Below are 17,785 nucleotides of genomic sequence, written 5' to 3' on the forward strand. Positions count from 1 at the left end.
AGCAAAAGAGCCTCAATTTGGCTCCTTCAGCCCTGGTATGTCGGTATGGACTGCCACTACCGTCGGTTTGCCTTTAAAGCAGCCATGCAGTCCAATAGTCCAACTGTTTGAAAGCTTCGACTCTCGCACCTCCAGATTTTCTCGATCAAAGTATTTCGACAAATTCAAGCGGTGTCTTATTCAATTGTGACTTGTCTGCAACTTTCGGGACATGAAGTATGGCCAATTCCGAAAGAAGGCAGCGACGTCAGCGTCCAAGTGGTAGCGAGGCCTGTACGAACATCACCTCAGATCCGTCGCAGAAAGCTCATTCATGCATTTAGCTACTCAGCGTGACGACGTAGGACAGGGCGATCGATCATCGAGACACGAGGCGTCGAATTTAAGACGGTAGAGAGAACATTCCATGCTTGCTCACGGTCAATGCTGATGTGACTTGCTTAAGTGATGTTCCACGCTCGTCATCAACTCTTCTCTACCCAGATGAAAGTGGTCGTCCTGCAAGTGATGTGACTCTCGCATCCCCTTCATATGGCCTGTCATCCCGACATGGGGGACAGCCGAGCAATTTTCCAGCGTATGTTGAAAGCATATAGCTCATCTGGGAGGTATGGACCATGATATGAAAGGTACTGACGGGAGGAAACTTGAATAGTGTTCAGAATATAGTACAGAGATCGCTGCGCCATTCAGTCCATGACTCGACCCGGCCCATCAGTTATCTTTCCGGTGCCTACGATGGAGATGTGGCCGGTGAACGTGCATACAACACCCAGAGTAATTATCGTGCCTCTGCTTTGGAATCCAATTCTACAACCATGGACACTCTGACTACTGATTTTGCACATATGGGAACCCGTTTCCTAACCCAGGGATCCGGCGACCTAAACAGCGATATTCTTGAAAGTCATGATTATCGGCCAGCAAGACCTCACCAGGATCACCAGCATAATTCTTTTCCGGCGTCTAGATACAGTCCGCCAGACTTGGCTCCCACCCGCAATCCTGGAGCGCATCGAAGTGCCACTGGTCGCCCGATGTACTCTCCTATGCCCGGAGTAGGTTCAGATCATGCAGAAACACATGGCACACCTGAACAGAGCAGTCCTCCCCTTGGGGTAAGTGAACATTTGCAGTCCAGTTACAACACATTTCTAAGTGATAATATAGACTCTGCGAAATCGAAAGGCTTACAGCATCCGCGGAGAATCACATGGGGTGTATGAAACCACTCTTGATGGGCGTATGTAATATATGTTGCCTATGGCCCACCTTCAACTATCTAATAATCTCTAGGCTACCAAGTGCAGAGACCTCCTGGCGAGTTCTTTGTCGTGGGAAGGGTAAGGACTATATGAGGAGCCTTCAAATCATCCTCTTTTCTGCAAACTCCTTCAGTACTATATGCACTTTCTGACAGCTTGTACAGGTCTTCGCAATCCTCTGGCATGAAGGCAGAGGACAACAAGGAACCGTAATCTCACAAGGGACCGTAATCTCGGACTTCAACAGCCAAGGCAGATCCACCCAAAACCAATTCACCCGAGGCAGATTTGGAGAGGAGATCTTCAGCGGTATCCGGCGCATGGTGGTTGTTAAAGCGATGAGCCAATGCGCCTGGTGTGTGTAAGCCAAGCCCACTAAGGAGCTATCCTACCAACCAACGCTGATTATACTGTTCAGACCCATCACCACTTATGGTGGCAAAGGGGTAGCCAAACCCGGCGTTGACCCAGCAAAACATGCCATTGTATATATGCGGGGATCTGTGCCGACCTGCAAAGCTGATGAGCCACGAATGACCAAGGAACCCTTGGAAGTCGTACCAGCGAGACCTGATGAGAGTCTCGATGAGATGTCTCGTCTGAATTTCGGCAAGGTCTACACCGTCGAGCATAATGTCAAAGTGCGCCATGTCGGGATGATATCCTGGACCTCAATGGTCAAATTCAGAGGCTATGCAAGTAACGAATTCAGACTCGACATTTAATGCAGCTTCAAGACGTTTCAAGTGCAATATTCCCATACGATTGTTTTTGGTGCTCCAGGTGGAGACTGCCCCTGTGTCCCAACTTCAGCTCCTTTCTGAGCGAAAGCCTCGAAACACGATCTCTATCGAGACTTTCGGTGCTATCCGTTATACGTTTTCAGCAGGTTTATTCGTTGCTCAGCTTTTTGCCGCTCCAGGAGCATCAGCCCAACAAATATGGTCCACGAGCTGATGATACTAGTGCGGCTAATTTCCTATTGTCCAGTTCTTTTCTTGGATTCATTCCCACTTTTGGTCGCACTTATTCATGTTCTTTTTGGGCTGGAAGGACAACTGTGTCACCGAATACGGATTTGCAAGGATACCATATTAACGACAGAGTTTAGACCTAGGCGAGACGTGTTCTCAATGCCGTTTATGGTCTATGAATACGACTTGGAGCACACCAGTGCAGAATTGTATGCGCGATTGTCTTCTCGGGCCATTTTCATGATTCATGTTGCTGTCACTTGAGTGTTTTAAAAACACCTTCGCTTGTCAAACTGAAAGATGAGTATATGATATAATCGGATTGTTATATCTTTTCTTAGACAACTGAGAAAAGTATGTCCAAAGCTGTTAGAGCAAGGAGTAATACAAATTGAAGAGAATGTCGACATCATTGTATGGACGAGGCTAGAAGGACGTGGCACTATCAGAGGAGTAAATAGTGGAGACAATAATACTGCCGCGGGAATCTCACCGCCCGACAGAATTTCTGAAACCGCCTGAACGAGGAAAACTTTCCAGTCTGCAATATCCTACAATCAAGTCAGCTTCAAAGGTCTTTTTCAACGGCTTTTGGAACGTTTTCTCTCAAAATGAAACGCAAGCTTGATGCCAATGATGTCCCTTCAACAGAGGTTGCAGAGGAAAAGGAGACAAAAGATGCGGACAACACCGATTTCGAAAGCCTCAATCTCGATCCCCGACTGCGCCAAGCTTTGATCAAAGAACAATTCACAAAGCCTACTCCCGTTCAATCCAAGGCCATCCCGCTCGCTCTTGAGGGCAAGGATATTCTAGGTAAGCATAGAAGTTTCAAGTATGTGTTGTGGTTTGTCACCGCTAATGAAATCAGCCGGTGCGAAGACAGGTTCTGGAAAGACTGCGGCCTATGTCCTCCCAATTTTACAGACGATCCTTCAGAAGAAAGCTGTACGTATGCTTAGGCTCATATTCAAGAAGACGAATGTACTAAGACGCATAATTGTGTAGGCCGATCCCTCGTTAAAGACTACGACAGGCCTCATCCTCGTTCCCACCCGAGAGCTTGCAGAACAAGTTCAGAATGTCATCACCAAATTTTCTGCATTCTGCGGCAAAGATGTTCGCTCCGTGAACCTTACACAGAAAGTTTCCGACGCTGTGCAGCGTACCATGCTCGCCGATTGCCCGGACCTGATTGTGTCCACTCCCGCTCGTGTGATTGCCAATCTCGGCACTTCGGCTCTGTCATTGGAAAATTTGACGCACCTTGTAGTCGATGAAGCGGATCTGGTGCTTTCGTACGGTTATGATGAGGATATCAATGCATTGGCGAAGGCGATCCCCCGCGGTGTGCAGACGTTCCTCATGAGTGCAACCCTCACGTCGGAGGTTGATACCTTGAAGGGCTTGTTCTGCCGGAGTCCTGTTATTCTGAAGTTGGAAGACAAGGAGGATGAGGGAGCCGGTATCAGTCAGTTTGTTGTTAGGTATGATCAATTGTCCTATCTGACAATGCTGGGCTCTGGCTAACTCTTGTGCCAGATGTGCGGAAGATGAGAAGTTCCTCCTGACCTACGTCATTTTCAAACTACAGTTGATTAAAGGCAAGGTCATTATCTTCGTTGGCGATATTGACCGTTGTTATCGTCTCAAGCTCTTCCTCGAGCAATTCGGGATCAAAAGCTGTGTCCTCAATTCCGAGCTGCCCATCAATTCTCGGATTCACGTTGTGCAGGAGTTCAACAAGGGTGTTTACGATATCATCATTGCAGCCGATGAGCAAGAAGTGATGGGATCGCGGACATCTTCCAAGAAATCCAAGGAGGCTACTGACGGAGACGATGAAGCCAGGGACAAGATGGGCTCTAGTGAAGACGAGGATAACGAACCGGAACAGACCGGCAAATCTGCCCGCCCAGAGAAACGTCGCAAGACATCAGGAAAAGCCAAGGATTACGGAATATCCCGCGGCATTGATTTCCAGAACGTTGCATGTGTTCTGAACTTCGACCTCCCACCCACTTCCAAGTCCTACACTCACCGCATCGGCCGTACAGGAAGAGCCGGCAAGGCCGGCATGGCGCTGTCATTCGTCGTGCCAGCGGACGAATTCGGCAAACACAAGCCCACCAGTTTCCCAACCGCCAAGCACGACGAGTCCGTATTGGCGAAGATCGTCAAGAAACAAGCCAAACTCGGCCACGAGGTGAAACCGTACCACTTCGAGATGAAGCAGGTCGATGCCTTCCGGTATCGTATGACAGATGCCCTTCGCGCAGTCACGCGATTGGCGATCCAGGAAGCCCGCGCGCGCGAGATCCGCCAGGAGCTGGTCAAGAGCGAGAAACTCAAGCGGCACTTCGAGGAGAACCCCGAGGAACTCAAGCAACTGCGCCATGACGGCGAGCTTCGCGCCGCGCGTATCCAACCACATCTGAAACACATTCCGGATTACCTGATGCCGACCAAGGGAAGGAAGGGCATCTCCAGCGAGGACGTTGGGTACGTTGGTTTCAGGAAATCGGGAGACAATCGGATTCGCAAAGCCAGAGAGAAGAATCGAGGTAAGGGTAAGGGGCGGAAACCGTCCGGCGTGAGGAAGGTGGACCCGCTCAAGACTTTCAATCGGGGTCGCAAGTGATAAGGTATGTTGATGGATGTGTCTTTCATGATAGCTCTGGGAGGGAATACAAAAGTTTGAAATGGCTGCACAATTTTGTACATACAGGCGATCCTAAACCTATAGATACCAAATGCGATTCTCTAGTGACCTAAGTTTCATAAAGTTTCATGCAAGGCGCCGCGCGGGCGTTCAAAAGTCGTCGTCTAAAGTATCATTTCATGTCTTATAGGAATATGCTCCTGTATATACTATAATCGATATCACTGTACCAGGTGCAGCATCATGGGACAAAACTTCGATAGTCTGTCCCAAGTAATTTCTTGAGGGTGCCGGCATCCAATCCCTCCAAGCCAAAAGAGAAATGCACCCACTTTCCTCGTCCGCTCTGCCGAAGCTGCAGAACACTTCTCTGCACCGCTTTCGCAGAACGCAGAGTCTCCCGGTAGTGCTCTAACTCCTTCGCTCGCCTGTACTTTATGCGTTCGACCTCGACATCCCACGGAAGCTCCGGAGAATCGGACGGAGCAGGAGAAGGCGCATGGATTGACGAAGCGAGAGACCGCGATGGAGATGATGGCAGTCGCTCAGCTGCACCGCTTTGCGGTACGGCGAACTCACCATCGTCGACATGAGGGAGCCACCCAGGTCCTAGGCGGATAAACTCGATATCCCTCCATGATCCGTTCCATTCGGGACCAGAGGGTAGTGCCTCGCCGTCCGGGCTGACGCCTTCCCACGTCAACGCGGGAATCCAGTCCCCGCAGCCTTCGAGATCCAGCCACTTCAGGCAGTATGTTACGCGCGAGACCCTGCGCAGAATGGCAGCTGCTTCAGCCCAGTTGTTCTCCATTCCAGAGTAAGAGTCCGTACCACCGTAGGCGAAGGTGAGAGATCGTTGGGTCGGATGCCTGATGCGCGTGTTCATAGCGTTCGGAGTAACTGTTGGTAAAGGCCAGTGCGCCAAAGAGAGATGGGTAATTGTTGATAGACGCGACAGGAGGTCGACAAGGGAGTTCCAGTTCGCAGCCGCAGGTTTGGGGTGCGCTAAGGAGAGGAAGCGCAGATTTTGGAAGCGAAGGCCCTGGCTTAGTGCCTTGGGTATGGGCATATTAAGATTTTCATCCGTCAATTCATCTTCTTCGTCATCGATCTCTTCCCATGATGATGGAACGGGCTCTTTAGCCTTGCCTTGTGCAAGACTTGCTCCTGACTTGTTCGAGAGGACAAGTTCATGCGAGAGCTGTTTTAGAGTCATCCAGCGCCCTAATGCACTGCTCAAATCCAGACGGGAGACCTCTGAGTCGCCATCTTGGGTTGTATCCCCTGCATCCCCACTCTCATAGCCGTCGGTACCGAATTTCTCGAACAAAGGCTTCAGCCCATGCATCAGCCCTTTTAGAGGCTGGTCTCTCGCATAAGCAGCGATATAGCTCAGCAGCAAAATCTTGACGTGACTGGGCAGCACAGCCAGGAATTGCCCATCGTATTCGATATGCCATGCCCATTGCGACGCCATGGTCTTCAGAACCATGTGCAACAAGTCCGACTTGCGCGGGAACGTCGTCCCCGGAAGCCGATCCAAGCGGTATATGATCCTTTCCACTGGAGCAGCATTTGTAGCATTCAAATCTTCATCCGATGTATCCGCATCATGACTCCCCAAGAGCCAGCTCTGGGGAGGCGGCGGTCCAGGAGTCCTCCTCGGCCGTCGTCCAGTAACTCCAACGCGGCGTGCTTCCGGGCGGGGACGAGGTGGCGGGGTTTCAGGGAGCTCTAGCAAGTTCCGTAGTGACGGATGGACAGATCGAGGAGCGACGAACCGTGATGGGCTGCCAGCGCCATCTTCAGGCGAGCGGAAAACCTGAGTGCGACGAAGATGGTTGATCAGGTCGTTGACCGATGGTGTCGATGTGCTCGAGGACGAGGCCTGCGAAGCTTGAAACCGTTCATTTTGGTTACGAGGACCGGATGAAATTAAAGTATGATGAGCGGGACTGACAGGCTTCGCGAATGAGTGTTTGTGGTGCTTTTTGGGCATAGAGAAGAATATGGTTGCAGAGAGGAACGAGGTGCAGGTGGGGTGTTGACGGAGCGGCGTTGGAGAAAAAGCTGGGGGGGCTTTTGTTTTTACCCGTGGATGACTTCGCCCCCCCTCAGCCAAAGAGAACAGGGCTGGACTCGACTCCGGAACAACTAAACGACGTTCTATATCCTCAATTTTATGTACACGGGCCACTCGTAATCTTACATATGTACTTGGGGAACAAAGAGTAGGCGAGCCTGACTCATATGTCCCTTACCCATGACTCATCTTTCATTTTGCCTTCTCGTTGTGGACCTTCTTGAATCCATGTCTCCGCGAGACCGTGTTTAGGGTCTTCGTCGGAGAGGCCTCTTGTCCGTCTTACCTCCAAGACAAGATCCCGGACCTTCTTGGTAACCTCCTTTCGCAGCTCCACCGCCTCTTCCCCGTGCAGCAGTTCTTCGCTAAGCACTCCTAGGGGGAGGTTGCGAGACTCCGGTGACGCCGACTCAGCCTTTGCCTTGATCTCACGCCATCTTCTTCTCATGTCGCCAAAGACAGCCTCGGAATCTACCTTCTTTCCAAATGTGATGCTAATTTCCTTCCCTGCTCGAGGAAGAAACCGAGGAAAGCCACGGCTTTCGTGCATGACCTGGTCAAATCCCTCCAGCCAGATGGGGACAACGTCAGGACACTCGTTTGCTTCCAATATTAGTCGAGCGACACCCCACTTGAAGTAACGCATCGTTTTGTTCGGAGCCTGGTGTATTTTCCCTTCAGGAAAGATGTGGACCCAGGAGTATGAGTTGCAGGCGTAGGCAGACGGCGCTAGATGTGAATCCATTCCAGTAGTGGTGTAAGCCGTGGGAAGGTCCGAGAATGGGTCGACGCAGACGTTCTCTATGCTCCAGTGCTGCCTTTCGGGAGGCGGGAGGTGTGGATCTGGAGGGAATGGCCCCTTCGACAATAACCGGATAGCCTGGGTTACGGCTGGCTGCGCCAAACCGCCATGGGACGAATGTGCTAGTCGATGTGTGGGTAGGACTTGGCCCATCGTGAAGAAAAGAGCCAGAGGTCTACTCAGGTCCAGCTGGTTAGCCGCAACACCATGACCAGATCGTGGGTTGTTTCAGCGTACCGGCTTTGGTAACAGATATCATAACTGCCAAAGCCCCATCTCTTGTTGGACGAGGAAAGTCCAAAATTCCAACGTAATGGAATTGCTCCCCACATGATCGGATCATCCATACTGCTCGAGTCAGCGACAACGGTAAGCTTCGTTGAAGTCGCAGATGGGTGTGTCGCCTCAGGTTACAAGGCGCATCGTACGTACGTACACGCTTATATGGTTTGAGACTGTCAAAATCAATTCCATGTCAGCGATTGATCTCCACGCAGCGACCATACAGAGGCAAAGGATATTTTAGAGTAAAGAGGATTGATACCCGTCAGCAAACCCCTCGTTCTTCGCGTTGTATTCTGTCGAGATTCGAGTAATTCCAGAAAGGACTCCAAGCCATTGATTTCCGGACGACTACACATATACAAGAACGAACGGCATAATGCAGCGACTCCGAAAATCGTCGTGGCCGAAAGCGCTCTCCAAGGGAGAGACGGGCAATCGCCCGTCGCGCTGCGATCCGTAGAACGGGACATGGCATACAGCTCTACCGAGAAGAATCCATGGACAAGGCAGACAATCACCAGATACACCGAGAACAAAAGACAGCCAGCACTTGAGGATGCCAACAAGGGCCAAACAATGGTTGAAGTGCAAGGAGGGGAAGAAACCTAAAGATCTCCCCAGACGGAAGCGTGAAAGCAAGAGACGCCTTCATTGGCTTTGGCTTTGCGGCCGCGGAGATCGGAGGAGCACGGACCACCCAGCGCCTCCAGAGGATTTTCGCCCCGAATCTGCCCATCACCGACAGCGACAGTGCTATGCTTGCAGCATTTTCAGCGAACACCTTGACAGCATACCGTCAAGATGTTCAAAGCCTCGTTACCGCTCTTCTCGGGTCTTCTCTGGTATGCCCCAAGCCTCCGATGCAGCCTCTGCAGTCTCTGCACCTGCTTCTTCCACTCTGCCCTTTTTTCACTGCCATAAAGCACAGGACTAATGGGAGCGAACGAACAGGAAGATCCCGTGGCGTATTTCACAACCTCAGAAAGCACGGCAAAGAAAGCGTCTACGCGCCGTTGACCGGGTAGTCGACACCCTGAGCGCCGCCTTGCGACGAAACGGCCAGAGCACGAAAGCTGTCGATCGGTGGTATGCGGAAATGCCTCGGGAGGAAGAGATGGTGCCCAAGGACAAGTACACGCTGTTCGATAAGAAGGAAAAGACCTATCGGAAGGGTATTCACAGTACGTTTGTCTCAGCACTGTCACTGCTACACTCTCGGTGGCCGCTTTGCACCTGTTTTCTCTCAAGGCGAGGACATAATGATGCTGACAACTCTCTTTTTAGAACTGCCCAAGTGGACAAGAGTCAGCCAGCGCTTGAACCCTCCGGGTTTCTAAGTTCTCTTCTTCGACGCACCATACTCTTCAGAACCGTCCATACGATCCGCTGAAAATGTTTGTACAATACACCACAGCCCTTATCGCCTATATGCTCTGATGAAGATGAGGTTGAGCTAGAAGGGATACAGGGAAGCAAATCGGAGTTCTCGGCTATTGGGAAATTACACAATGACTGCGATGGATTTTCAATTCGGCTTACAATGCATTCATACAAATTTGAGAGCACATTTCACACACAGAGAGATCTCTTTTTTGCTAAGATGACATCTTAATTATACGCGTATAACAATAAATGGTAATAGGACACTCTGCGAAGAGAGTGGACGGTAGAGTCGATATGATATCTATCTGGCCTATGGACAACAGTGCGCTTCGTCAACCTCTCGGAATTTCGCCGTATCTGAAGCAAGGTTTGGGAGAAATGTCCGGCTGCTGGTACCTCTTACGCGGCGTCTGTTTGGGGAGTGTTCAGATCTTCATTTGTTACGGCCTGGAAGTACCGGGTAAGTCCAACCGCTATCTCCTTCATCCTAGTTCGATTGGCCCTTCCTTCATAGATCGCTTTACGGATTCGATAACCACGGCGCACCCTTTGCCAGTCACCGAGGGTCTCTTGCCATCCTGCTCCTCCTTCGTAGTATGCGTCTTGCTGCGTGGTTGACATTGCAAAACCTTGCGGGGGCCTTCGAAGAATCCAACTTGCGGGATCGACTTTTCCATCCGGTGGTTCATCTGCGGAGTCTTCAAGTAACGCGACGCTCTTGACGACATCGCGAAGGCCCGATGCCCGTCGATTGCGATTGACAGCAACCCTCCATGAATTCAAATGAGGTCTGTTGGCTGTTTTACATGAGCTCTCGGGATATTTGAGTCTCGGCCCCCAGCGAGGTATTGGATATGGAGAATTGAATCGTGGATCTCCCCAAAGACGTCTTGCTTCCATGGGGACCCGTGAAATAGGATCCAGTACAACCCAAGTTTCCCTATTGAGCCAGTGATTGGCAAGTAAGGCAAAGTGAAAAGGCCTACGGCCAGGACTAAGCTGATCGAAGAGCCATTTCAATTTTCGATTCAGGTCGTGCGCTAGCCTAACCTCCCAGGTGCTTAGACTTCGTAAAGGTACCTTTCTAGGTGCCAGGTGCCTAGCTTTCGATTGACGTTTCTTGCGAAGTTTCGCGCTGTTGGTGATTCCATGCAAGCTCCGTGGTCTTTCTACACTATCTGAGCGCGGAGAGCTCTGAACGGTACCAGAAGACGCAGCCTCGGGACCCGAATCTCTGACTTCTGCACTTCCACACGAACTATTATCGATGCGAAGTTGTCGCTTGAAACGTCGGTGTTCAGCTTCAGAATTCGCCGCGCCCTTATCCGACTTTTCTCGTCTATCATGGTCAACGTTTCGTTTCATGGATACGGCGTGACTCATTGCGTCGGAGTAGGGATTGGCGATCCTTCTTCCAAAGGTCTTTGGAACCACTTCCAACAATGCAGTGTGTTCGGATGAGAAACTGCCGAGAAGCCCAGACTCGGGGCTTCCGGGAGGCCCGGGGAGTGGGCACTGGTTGTAACGGATGCATTTTGACGTTTGAAGTTCCATTCGAGCGGACCACATCTGGTATGCAAGAGCTCGAGGTCTCTTCTGAATTGAGCGAAAGGCAACTTCCCCACGCCGGAAATTTTGAGCAGGATAAAACCCTTCTGAGCGATCTATGAGCCTTGAACGACCGGGTTCTGTACTCAGTAGACATGGCATGGAAAGATTTTGTCGCAGCGCTGAGTTGCGGTTCGGGAAAAGCAGGACCATACGGTTGCCTTTGCGTACGTATATTGAATGGTTCAATGGCAAGGGCATTCCACCAAGGCTATAGAGTATGCGGAGATCTCGGAGTTGAGTTGTGTCAGTGGAATTTCCCCCGAGACTTCTGTCGACTTGTGTTGATGCTGTCGGCGATAATTGAGAATGATCGGACATTGACATCTGACTCAATGATATATTATGAGAGTCTGGTCTCTCTGATGACTTGAGAACAGCTCTGCACAGGTTCTGAGTTGAAAGAGTGTGCCTTCCTGCGCAGAGACGTTCTGCTGTATTATCACCAGGCGCTGGATAATGCCCAACCGGAGGGTTCCAGATAGCATCGGCCGTCGTGAATTCGTAGCTTCTGAAGCATTTCGGCACCCATCGGAGGAATCTTCGCCTTTCCTTGTACTTTTTCAGCTCCTTTTGGCCAGGATCCCACCAGACCCAACGAAAGTCGGCCTTGGACGATCTCCACGCCGTCCAGTCATGCAATCTTTGGAAACAATTTTGGAAAAGCCTCTTGTGGAACTCGTGCCGTTGCAATGGTACCCAGCCATACCAAGTCCTCGCATAGCGAGTGTTAACCGTCTTTCCTTGCCTGACGACTCGGTCCCGCGTGAGAAATCGAAAGAATTGACCAATTTTCCAAAACAAAACCGCCAGCACAAATATGCAGATAGTCCCCACAAACAGTTGGATGAGTACCTTCAAGCTAATGTACCTCGTGACCCGTATTGGCCGTGCGTGAGCGCTTTTGGAAGGGTGGGAAACAGAAAAGGATTGATAGTATCGCGTGTGAAGGACAGGCGCCATCTGAGAGATAACCGAGCGTCGGCCAGATGTTCATCGTGATAACAATACTGTTCTTGGATGCGAAGTCTTCCGTAGTGCATGAGATAGCTCGGTGGTTGAAGCCAACGTCACGACACGTGAGCGAGGGCGCAGAGAGCCGTTGAGCCCGAAAAGGAAGGAAGCTGTCTTTCCGTCTCCCTTTCTACTTCGAGGACTGCAACAGATCTACTCTGCTGGGAGCCATTCAAGTGAAACATCAGGTGTGGTTTTTCACACATGATATACGCTTGCTGCTTGGTGATATTGAATGCATGATCCATAGTTCCAGGTTGAACCAGACCACTAGTCAAGCCAGAGAATTATTTCCGCATACACCAGGTTCATGCCAATGCAATTTGCGCGGCCCTACTAAGACAGGCTGGCAGAACTGCCTCTGATCCACATGTGTTTACTTCGGCCGCTTATCATCAGAAGTCAGCTACCACTTCAGTGTGAATTGGTAGGGCCAGGCAAAGTTGTGCTCAGCATCATAGGCCACCAACACGCAGATGCTGATGATCCTACTGCCAGGGATGAAGTGGCTGTAGACCAGCACCGTCGTGGGAAACCTTCTAGTGGAGGCCTAAGGATAGTAGGGGGTACATGCGGAGGGCCTTATTAATAATCACCTGGAGATAGGAGAGGCTGGCAAGATTTGCAAAGGTAATGCCTGGTTCCAAGGGACAGGCCCTGTTGAGCTCAACACACAGGTATCGAGCATAGCAGGGTCCTTAAGAAGCAGGTAAAGACAGTAGCATAGGGTTATAGTAATGGTGTTCGCTGCCAACAGGAATGACAAGGGTGATGTTGATCTCCAGCTCCTTGATAGACATGGATATAGACACAGGACACTCAGCATTATGACGGCTGGTGTAGGTCTAGAATCTATTAGTTATACTGTCATCATCAAGCATGTGCAGTTTCTCCTGAACATTGGTATAGCTGCACTGCAGATGCTCCTCTCCCTTGCGCAGGTAGTAGATAGGCCTAAACAGGAGCACATGGGAAAGAAGATGCCCAGCATCTTAAAGGTTAAATATAGGAGGTGGATATGGAGAAGTTGATCAGCAGCATTACTGAGGGGTGATAATGCTTGTTGCAGAGATAGAGGATCTCCTGAAGGTAAGCGTCCTGGTGATATTGAAAGTGAGTAAGTTAAACCACTGCCTAATATTAACTGGCTGCTTGCCACACTTAACCAACTGGTCCATGCACTTGAGGAACAGATTGATGTGCTCCTGAAAGTAACGTCCTGATCATCGGTCGTCCATCGCTGGTCTAGGATTGGCGGGAATCACCAGTGGTGCCATCATTATCATGACCTATTCGATGCCTCTAACAAAGCGTCCCATGTACACCAGCCTCATCGGTCCCATGTATGGTATCGCATCCGTTGCCGGTCCCTTGCTAGGAGGCGCGTTCGCAGATAAGTTGACGTGGCGGGTATGCTTACAGCACATGTATTGATACTTGTACTGGGATCTAAGGCATGCTGATTACTCTCAATAGTGGTTTTATATCAACCTTCCCGTCGGTGCGGTGGCCGTGCTCTGATCCTCATCTTCCTCAAGGCATTTTAATCAGGAGTTGGAGACACAATCTCCTCTCCTCATGTAGCTGGGACGCAGGCAGGATCACGGCGGGCTGGACCCCTGCGGATAATACTGCGTGTGGATCTGTCGTAGGCAATTATATCATGCTAAACTTCTAGTGTCAAGACTGTCTGTCCATCGATTGATCTCCGTCGGATTTGTCCGGCGATAACATAGCGTCTTGGACCTAAGCATAAAAATATGCGCTATTCCGGCTCCACTGCCTGTACGTGACCGCTATGGCCGTGCTTGAAATCGACTTAACCTTACGAGTCATGAGCCCGTGCATAAGTAGAGAAGATATCATTGTGACACTGGACTTATGCCACCCCACTTTGACATACATCGGTCTATCCAGCCGGCAAGCGTCTCGTCTAGCTCTAGCTCTAGCTCTAGCTCCAGCAATGTAGCAAATGTCACACACAAGGGTTCGAAGCCAACGAGCGAATAGGCACGATCTGCTAGGCCCTCCGGTGATGCTACCTCGGCGAATTCGTTTGTGGCCAGTTATTTAAAGCAGTGTCCGTCCTAGTTCAGAGTCCAGACAATGCAATTTCCTGACAGACATAAGATAAGTAGAAAATGATGACTCCAATATCTATCGTGCTATCCCTAGTAAGTGCACTTATCGCCAGTGTCTGACTGGAAACCGTCCTGCAGGCACTGCTGAGCTGACCAATGAGTATAATAGCTGGTAGCAGTTCTGTTTGGACAGGCTATCTACAATATCTATCTTCACCCGCTTCGGCAATTTCCTGGTCCCAAGCTCGCAGCATGCACGAACATCTGCTACATCTGGTGGACCATCTCCGGGAGAATACATTCCAAATTAAAAGAATTGCATGACCAGTATGGCGATGTCGTGCGCATTTCGCCCTCCACCCTGGTGTACCAAAGCGCCAACGCTTGGAAAGACATCTATGGTCACCGGAAACATGGCGCCAGTTCGTTCATCAAGGATCCCGAGTACTATATCCCCAGCCCGAATGGCGGGCATATACTTACAGCGAGTGATGCCGATCACGCCAGACAGCGGCGGCTATTGTCTCATGCGTTCTCTGAGAAAGCGTTGAGAGAGCAAGAGTCGCTCGTACAGCATTATGTGGATCTTCTCGTCGAGAAACTAAAAGCTGAATGCGCTGCTTCGCGGAGCACGGTTGATATGATGAAGTGGTACAATTACACCACTTTTGATATTATTGGTGATCTAGCCTTCGGAGAGCCGTTTGATTGCCTCCGAGACAATGGCTACCACCCCTGGGTGAAGACGGTTTTCCAGAGTGTGAAAATGAGCGTCTTCCTGAGACTCGTTCATCTTTATCCATTGCTAGAATCGCTGGTTAAGAAAGCCCTCCCCAAAAAAGCTGCGAGAATGCGGAATGAGCACTGGCGCATGAGTAAGGACAAAGTCAGTCGTCGTCTGGACCTGCAAACTAGCAGGCCGGACTTCATGTCCTACATTCTCAGACACAATGACGAGCGAGGCATGACGCGGCAGGAGATAGAAGCGAATGCAGGTGTTTTAATTCTTGCTGGGAGTGAGACAACCGCTACCTTGCTGTCCGGCTGCACTTTCTATCTCCTGAAACACCCGGAAGTGTACAATAAGCTCGTCCATGAAATCAGAGGGGCTTTTGAGGAGCAAGACGATATCACCTTCCTTACAGTGGCAAGACTCCCGTACTTGCACGCTGTTCTCGAAGAAAGCTTACGAATATATCCTCCTGTGCCAGGATATCTTCCAAGAAAGGTCCCGATGGGCGGCGCTTCCATTGATGGACAATATGTCCCGGGAGGTGTACGCGAAGTCTTGAAGATCATTTGACACGTCCCTTCTGCTAACAGGTTCGGTAGGTCTCTGTGTCGGTAGTACCATTCTCGGCGTCTCGGGCTAAATCCAATTTCGTCGAGCCTGAATCCTTTATTCCTGAGCGTTGGTTGGAAAACAGGGATCCTAGGTTTGAATCGGATAACCGAGAGGCCTCGCAACCCTTCTCCTTTGGTCCTCGAAATTGCCTAGGGAAGAGGTATGTTGCTACACCCTCTTCCACCTCGACTCATTACTGACAAAGGGCTTTTTCTCGCTCGATACAGTCTCGCTTATGCTGAAATGCGCCTCATCGTCGCAAAGCTGCTCTGGAATTTTGACATGACCCTCCATGAAGGCTGCCGCGACTGGGATGACCAGACATCATATATCATTTGGCAGAAGCCTTCCTTGATGGTGGGACTGAAGGCTGCCAGGTGAACATTTACACATGCGGGAGCTCAAACAGTGCCCTTCTGCTTTGTGCGGTTTGTGTTCCAGTAGGCTATGTCAACACGCTCATTCGGGATGACATAGGGCTGGTGCCAAGGACATAGGGCCTTTGCCTTCGTGTAACAATGGCACTTTTATTGTGTTGGCTGCTGATCCCCCTGCGTCGGATTAACGGAGAGAGCCCGAGGGGACTGAGCTACTGATATCTCATGATCGACACTATTCAAAGATTGTCAATAATACCAGGACTCAGGAGTTTGACTAATGTGGCCCCCTCTCATTCTGCAAGAAGCAAAGGAAAACTTTCGCTCAGTCAGCTGTCCGTAGAAAGCGATTCCCAATCTTTCGCGACAATTTAGTCTAATATTGTCCGTTACCAGCTTCTACTTTTCGACATGAGCTATTTCATAGTCCCGAGCTTCGGTCAGGACACCCTTTCAGATTCACATGTTGGGGGTTAAACCGCGCAGGATCGTCGAGACAGAACCTCAAGTGAGTTAATACAAAATAAGGTTGAAACAGTTTCTTGGAACGAAACACAGCCTCAACAGTTAAGCGCGGTCCTCTAAAAATAAGTCGGCCCCTTTTAGTGGCCTGGAACTTTGTCCCTATTCGAGTCGGGTTGCATGAGCAGCCCTGCCCAGTGTTGGAGTCTCTCTTTGTTTCTTCTGTACCTTGCTCTGCGGGGAGGGAAAATCCCTGTTAGATGATGAGATGAATAAGGTACTTTGTTGATTCGAAGTTGGCCCTACGAGTCATGACACAAATGCGAGTCTGACTTGTATCGCACGGTTCAACCGCTCGGGTGACGATCTCTTGCCCTACCGGACGATGCATTCGCCGGGGCAATGCATCACTGCAGCCAGGAGGAGTGCTGCCAACCGTGCAATGTCATACCTCAGTAGTGGTACTTTTGTCTGATAAAGACTTCTTCTGTGACAGACTGCAAAGCTGCAGTTTGACTGTCTTTCTAGGGCCAGATCAGGTCTGGTGAAGCAACATTGTGACTCACTTGATTACGCAAAGAGATGCACATCCTAGTTGGGCCTGTGGTATGCCTTGCAGTCCACCGGACAATCTTGCGATGTTCGAGACTTGCCAATCGTGTTAGATTGATACATTTGCTAAAACAAAAGATCACTTTTCGTTGTGTAACCTCATTCAGAAGAACGGGGATCATGCGGTCTCAGGCTCCGAGGATCGAGTTGCGCTTTTGGCAGGAGATATTCAAGTGACATTCTCCAAATTCATTCGAGCATTGCGACAGTGCGTACCAGATATCAGGTATCATCCCAAAAAGATCCTCCATACGCCAAAATCAAAGATACAAGCTTGAACAGGCTGAAGGGAGTCTCCAGATCCAAGGACGCATGGGCGGATAGTCCCAGTCAGACGAATTTTGCGGACTCAGCAATGTAGACGAGGAAGGAGACGCAAAAGCACGCAAAGGCAACGTTTAGGAAACTGTATTCGAGAGACAGATGACGTTTGCGAGAACATCCTGTTTGATGCTCAGTATAAATGTCAAAGCGTAATCACACGACATCAACGAGGCATTATGCTGGCCTAGCAACCACACTATTAGACCACAGACCTGGACAAAGCAGTAGCATGAGGCCCAGAGCTCCAGGCGAGACCGAACCAATGTTTCCTCCTGGGAAAAGCCCTGTAGGGATCCTGGATTCCTCGGGTTCACCGCCACAATTTGGCCGTTCGTGATCCACTTCAGCCACAGGTGGCTTGTGTGTTATGATGTTGAATCAACGATCGGCAAAGAACTATTGGTCATAAGCGGAATGGATGGTAGATCTCGTCTCCAGTCGTCAAGGAGTGCTCTACGGCATCTTAACATTGCACCGTGCATGAGAGGAAAAGCAAATACAAGGATGC

At 50.2% G+C, this 17,785-nt stretch overlaps 7 protein-coding genes across 7 annotated transcripts; 4 read left to right on the top strand and 3 right to left on the bottom strand.

The window, feature by feature from the left end:
* Nucleotides 1-531: 531 nt before the first annotated feature.
* Aspvir_000446 (uncharacterized protein) lies at nt 532-1,990 on the top strand (the record flags this gene model as incomplete). Its single annotated transcript, XM_043265582.1, has 6 exons — nt 532-577; nt 670-1,118; nt 1,171-1,243; nt 1,297-1,343; nt 1,430-1,626; nt 1,684-1,990. 6 exons carry the CDS (start codon nt 532-534, stop codon nt 1,988-1,990), a joined length of 1,119 nt encoding a protein of 372 aa, XP_043121517.1.
* An 860-nt stretch (nt 1,991-2,850) lies between these two features.
* dbp9 (ATP-dependent DNA/RNA helicase) lies at nt 2,851-4,880 on the top strand (the record flags this gene model as incomplete). The annotated part of the gene is made up of 4 exons (XM_043265583.1): nt 2,851-3,055; nt 3,111-3,187; nt 3,248-3,726; nt 3,782-4,880. The coding sequence occupies 4 exons, from the start codon at nt 2,851-2,853 to the stop codon at nt 4,878-4,880; spliced, it is 1,860 nt and encodes a 619-aa protein (XP_043121518.1).
* A 262-nt stretch (nt 4,881-5,142) lies between these two features.
* On the bottom strand, nt 5,143-6,900 carry Aspvir_000448 (uncharacterized protein; the record flags this gene model as incomplete). The annotated part of the gene is made up of 1 exon (XM_043265584.1): nt 5,143-6,900. The coding sequence occupies one exon, from the start codon at nt 6,898-6,900 to the stop codon at nt 5,143-5,145; it is 1,758 nt and encodes a 585-aa protein (XP_043121519.1).
* A 247-nt stretch (nt 6,901-7,147) lies between these two features.
* Aspvir_000449 (tafazzin) lies at nt 7,148-8,133 on the bottom strand (the record flags this gene model as incomplete). Its single annotated transcript, XM_043265585.1, has 2 exons — nt 7,148-7,961; nt 8,024-8,133. 2 exons carry the CDS (start codon nt 8,131-8,133, stop codon nt 7,148-7,150), a joined length of 924 nt encoding a protein of 307 aa, XP_043121520.1.
* A 739-nt stretch (nt 8,134-8,872) lies between these two features.
* Nucleotides 8,873-9,408, top strand: Aspvir_000450 (mitochondrial 54S ribosomal protein mL60; the record flags this gene model as incomplete). Its single annotated transcript, XM_043265586.1, has 3 exons — nt 8,873-8,913; nt 9,023-9,252; nt 9,356-9,408. 3 exons carry the CDS (start codon nt 8,873-8,875, stop codon nt 9,406-9,408), a joined length of 324 nt encoding a protein of 107 aa, XP_043121521.1.
* A 445-nt stretch (nt 9,409-9,853) lies between these two features.
* Nucleotides 9,854-11,023, bottom strand: Aspvir_000451 (uncharacterized protein; the record flags this gene model as incomplete). The annotated part of the gene is made up of 1 exon (XM_043265587.1): nt 9,854-11,023. One exon carries the CDS (start codon nt 11,021-11,023, stop codon nt 9,854-9,856), a length of 1,170 nt encoding a protein of 389 aa, XP_043121522.1.
* A 3,194-nt stretch (nt 11,024-14,217) lies between these two features.
* On the top strand, nt 14,218-15,883 carry Aspvir_000452 (cytochrome P450; the record flags this gene model as incomplete). The annotated part of the gene is made up of 4 exons (XM_043265588.1): nt 14,218-14,250; nt 14,327-15,433; nt 15,490-15,662; nt 15,730-15,883. 4 exons carry the CDS (start codon nt 14,218-14,220, stop codon nt 15,881-15,883), a joined length of 1,467 nt encoding a protein of 488 aa, XP_043121523.1.
* Between the last annotated feature and the right edge of the window lie 1,902 nt (nt 15,884-17,785).

This window comes from Aspergillus viridinutans, assembly GCF_018404265.1.
Source record: "Aspergillus viridinutans IFM 47045 DNA, scaffold_1, whole genome shotgun sequence".
NCBI lineage: Eukaryota > Fungi > Ascomycota > Eurotiomycetes > Eurotiales > Aspergillaceae > Aspergillus > Aspergillus viridinutans.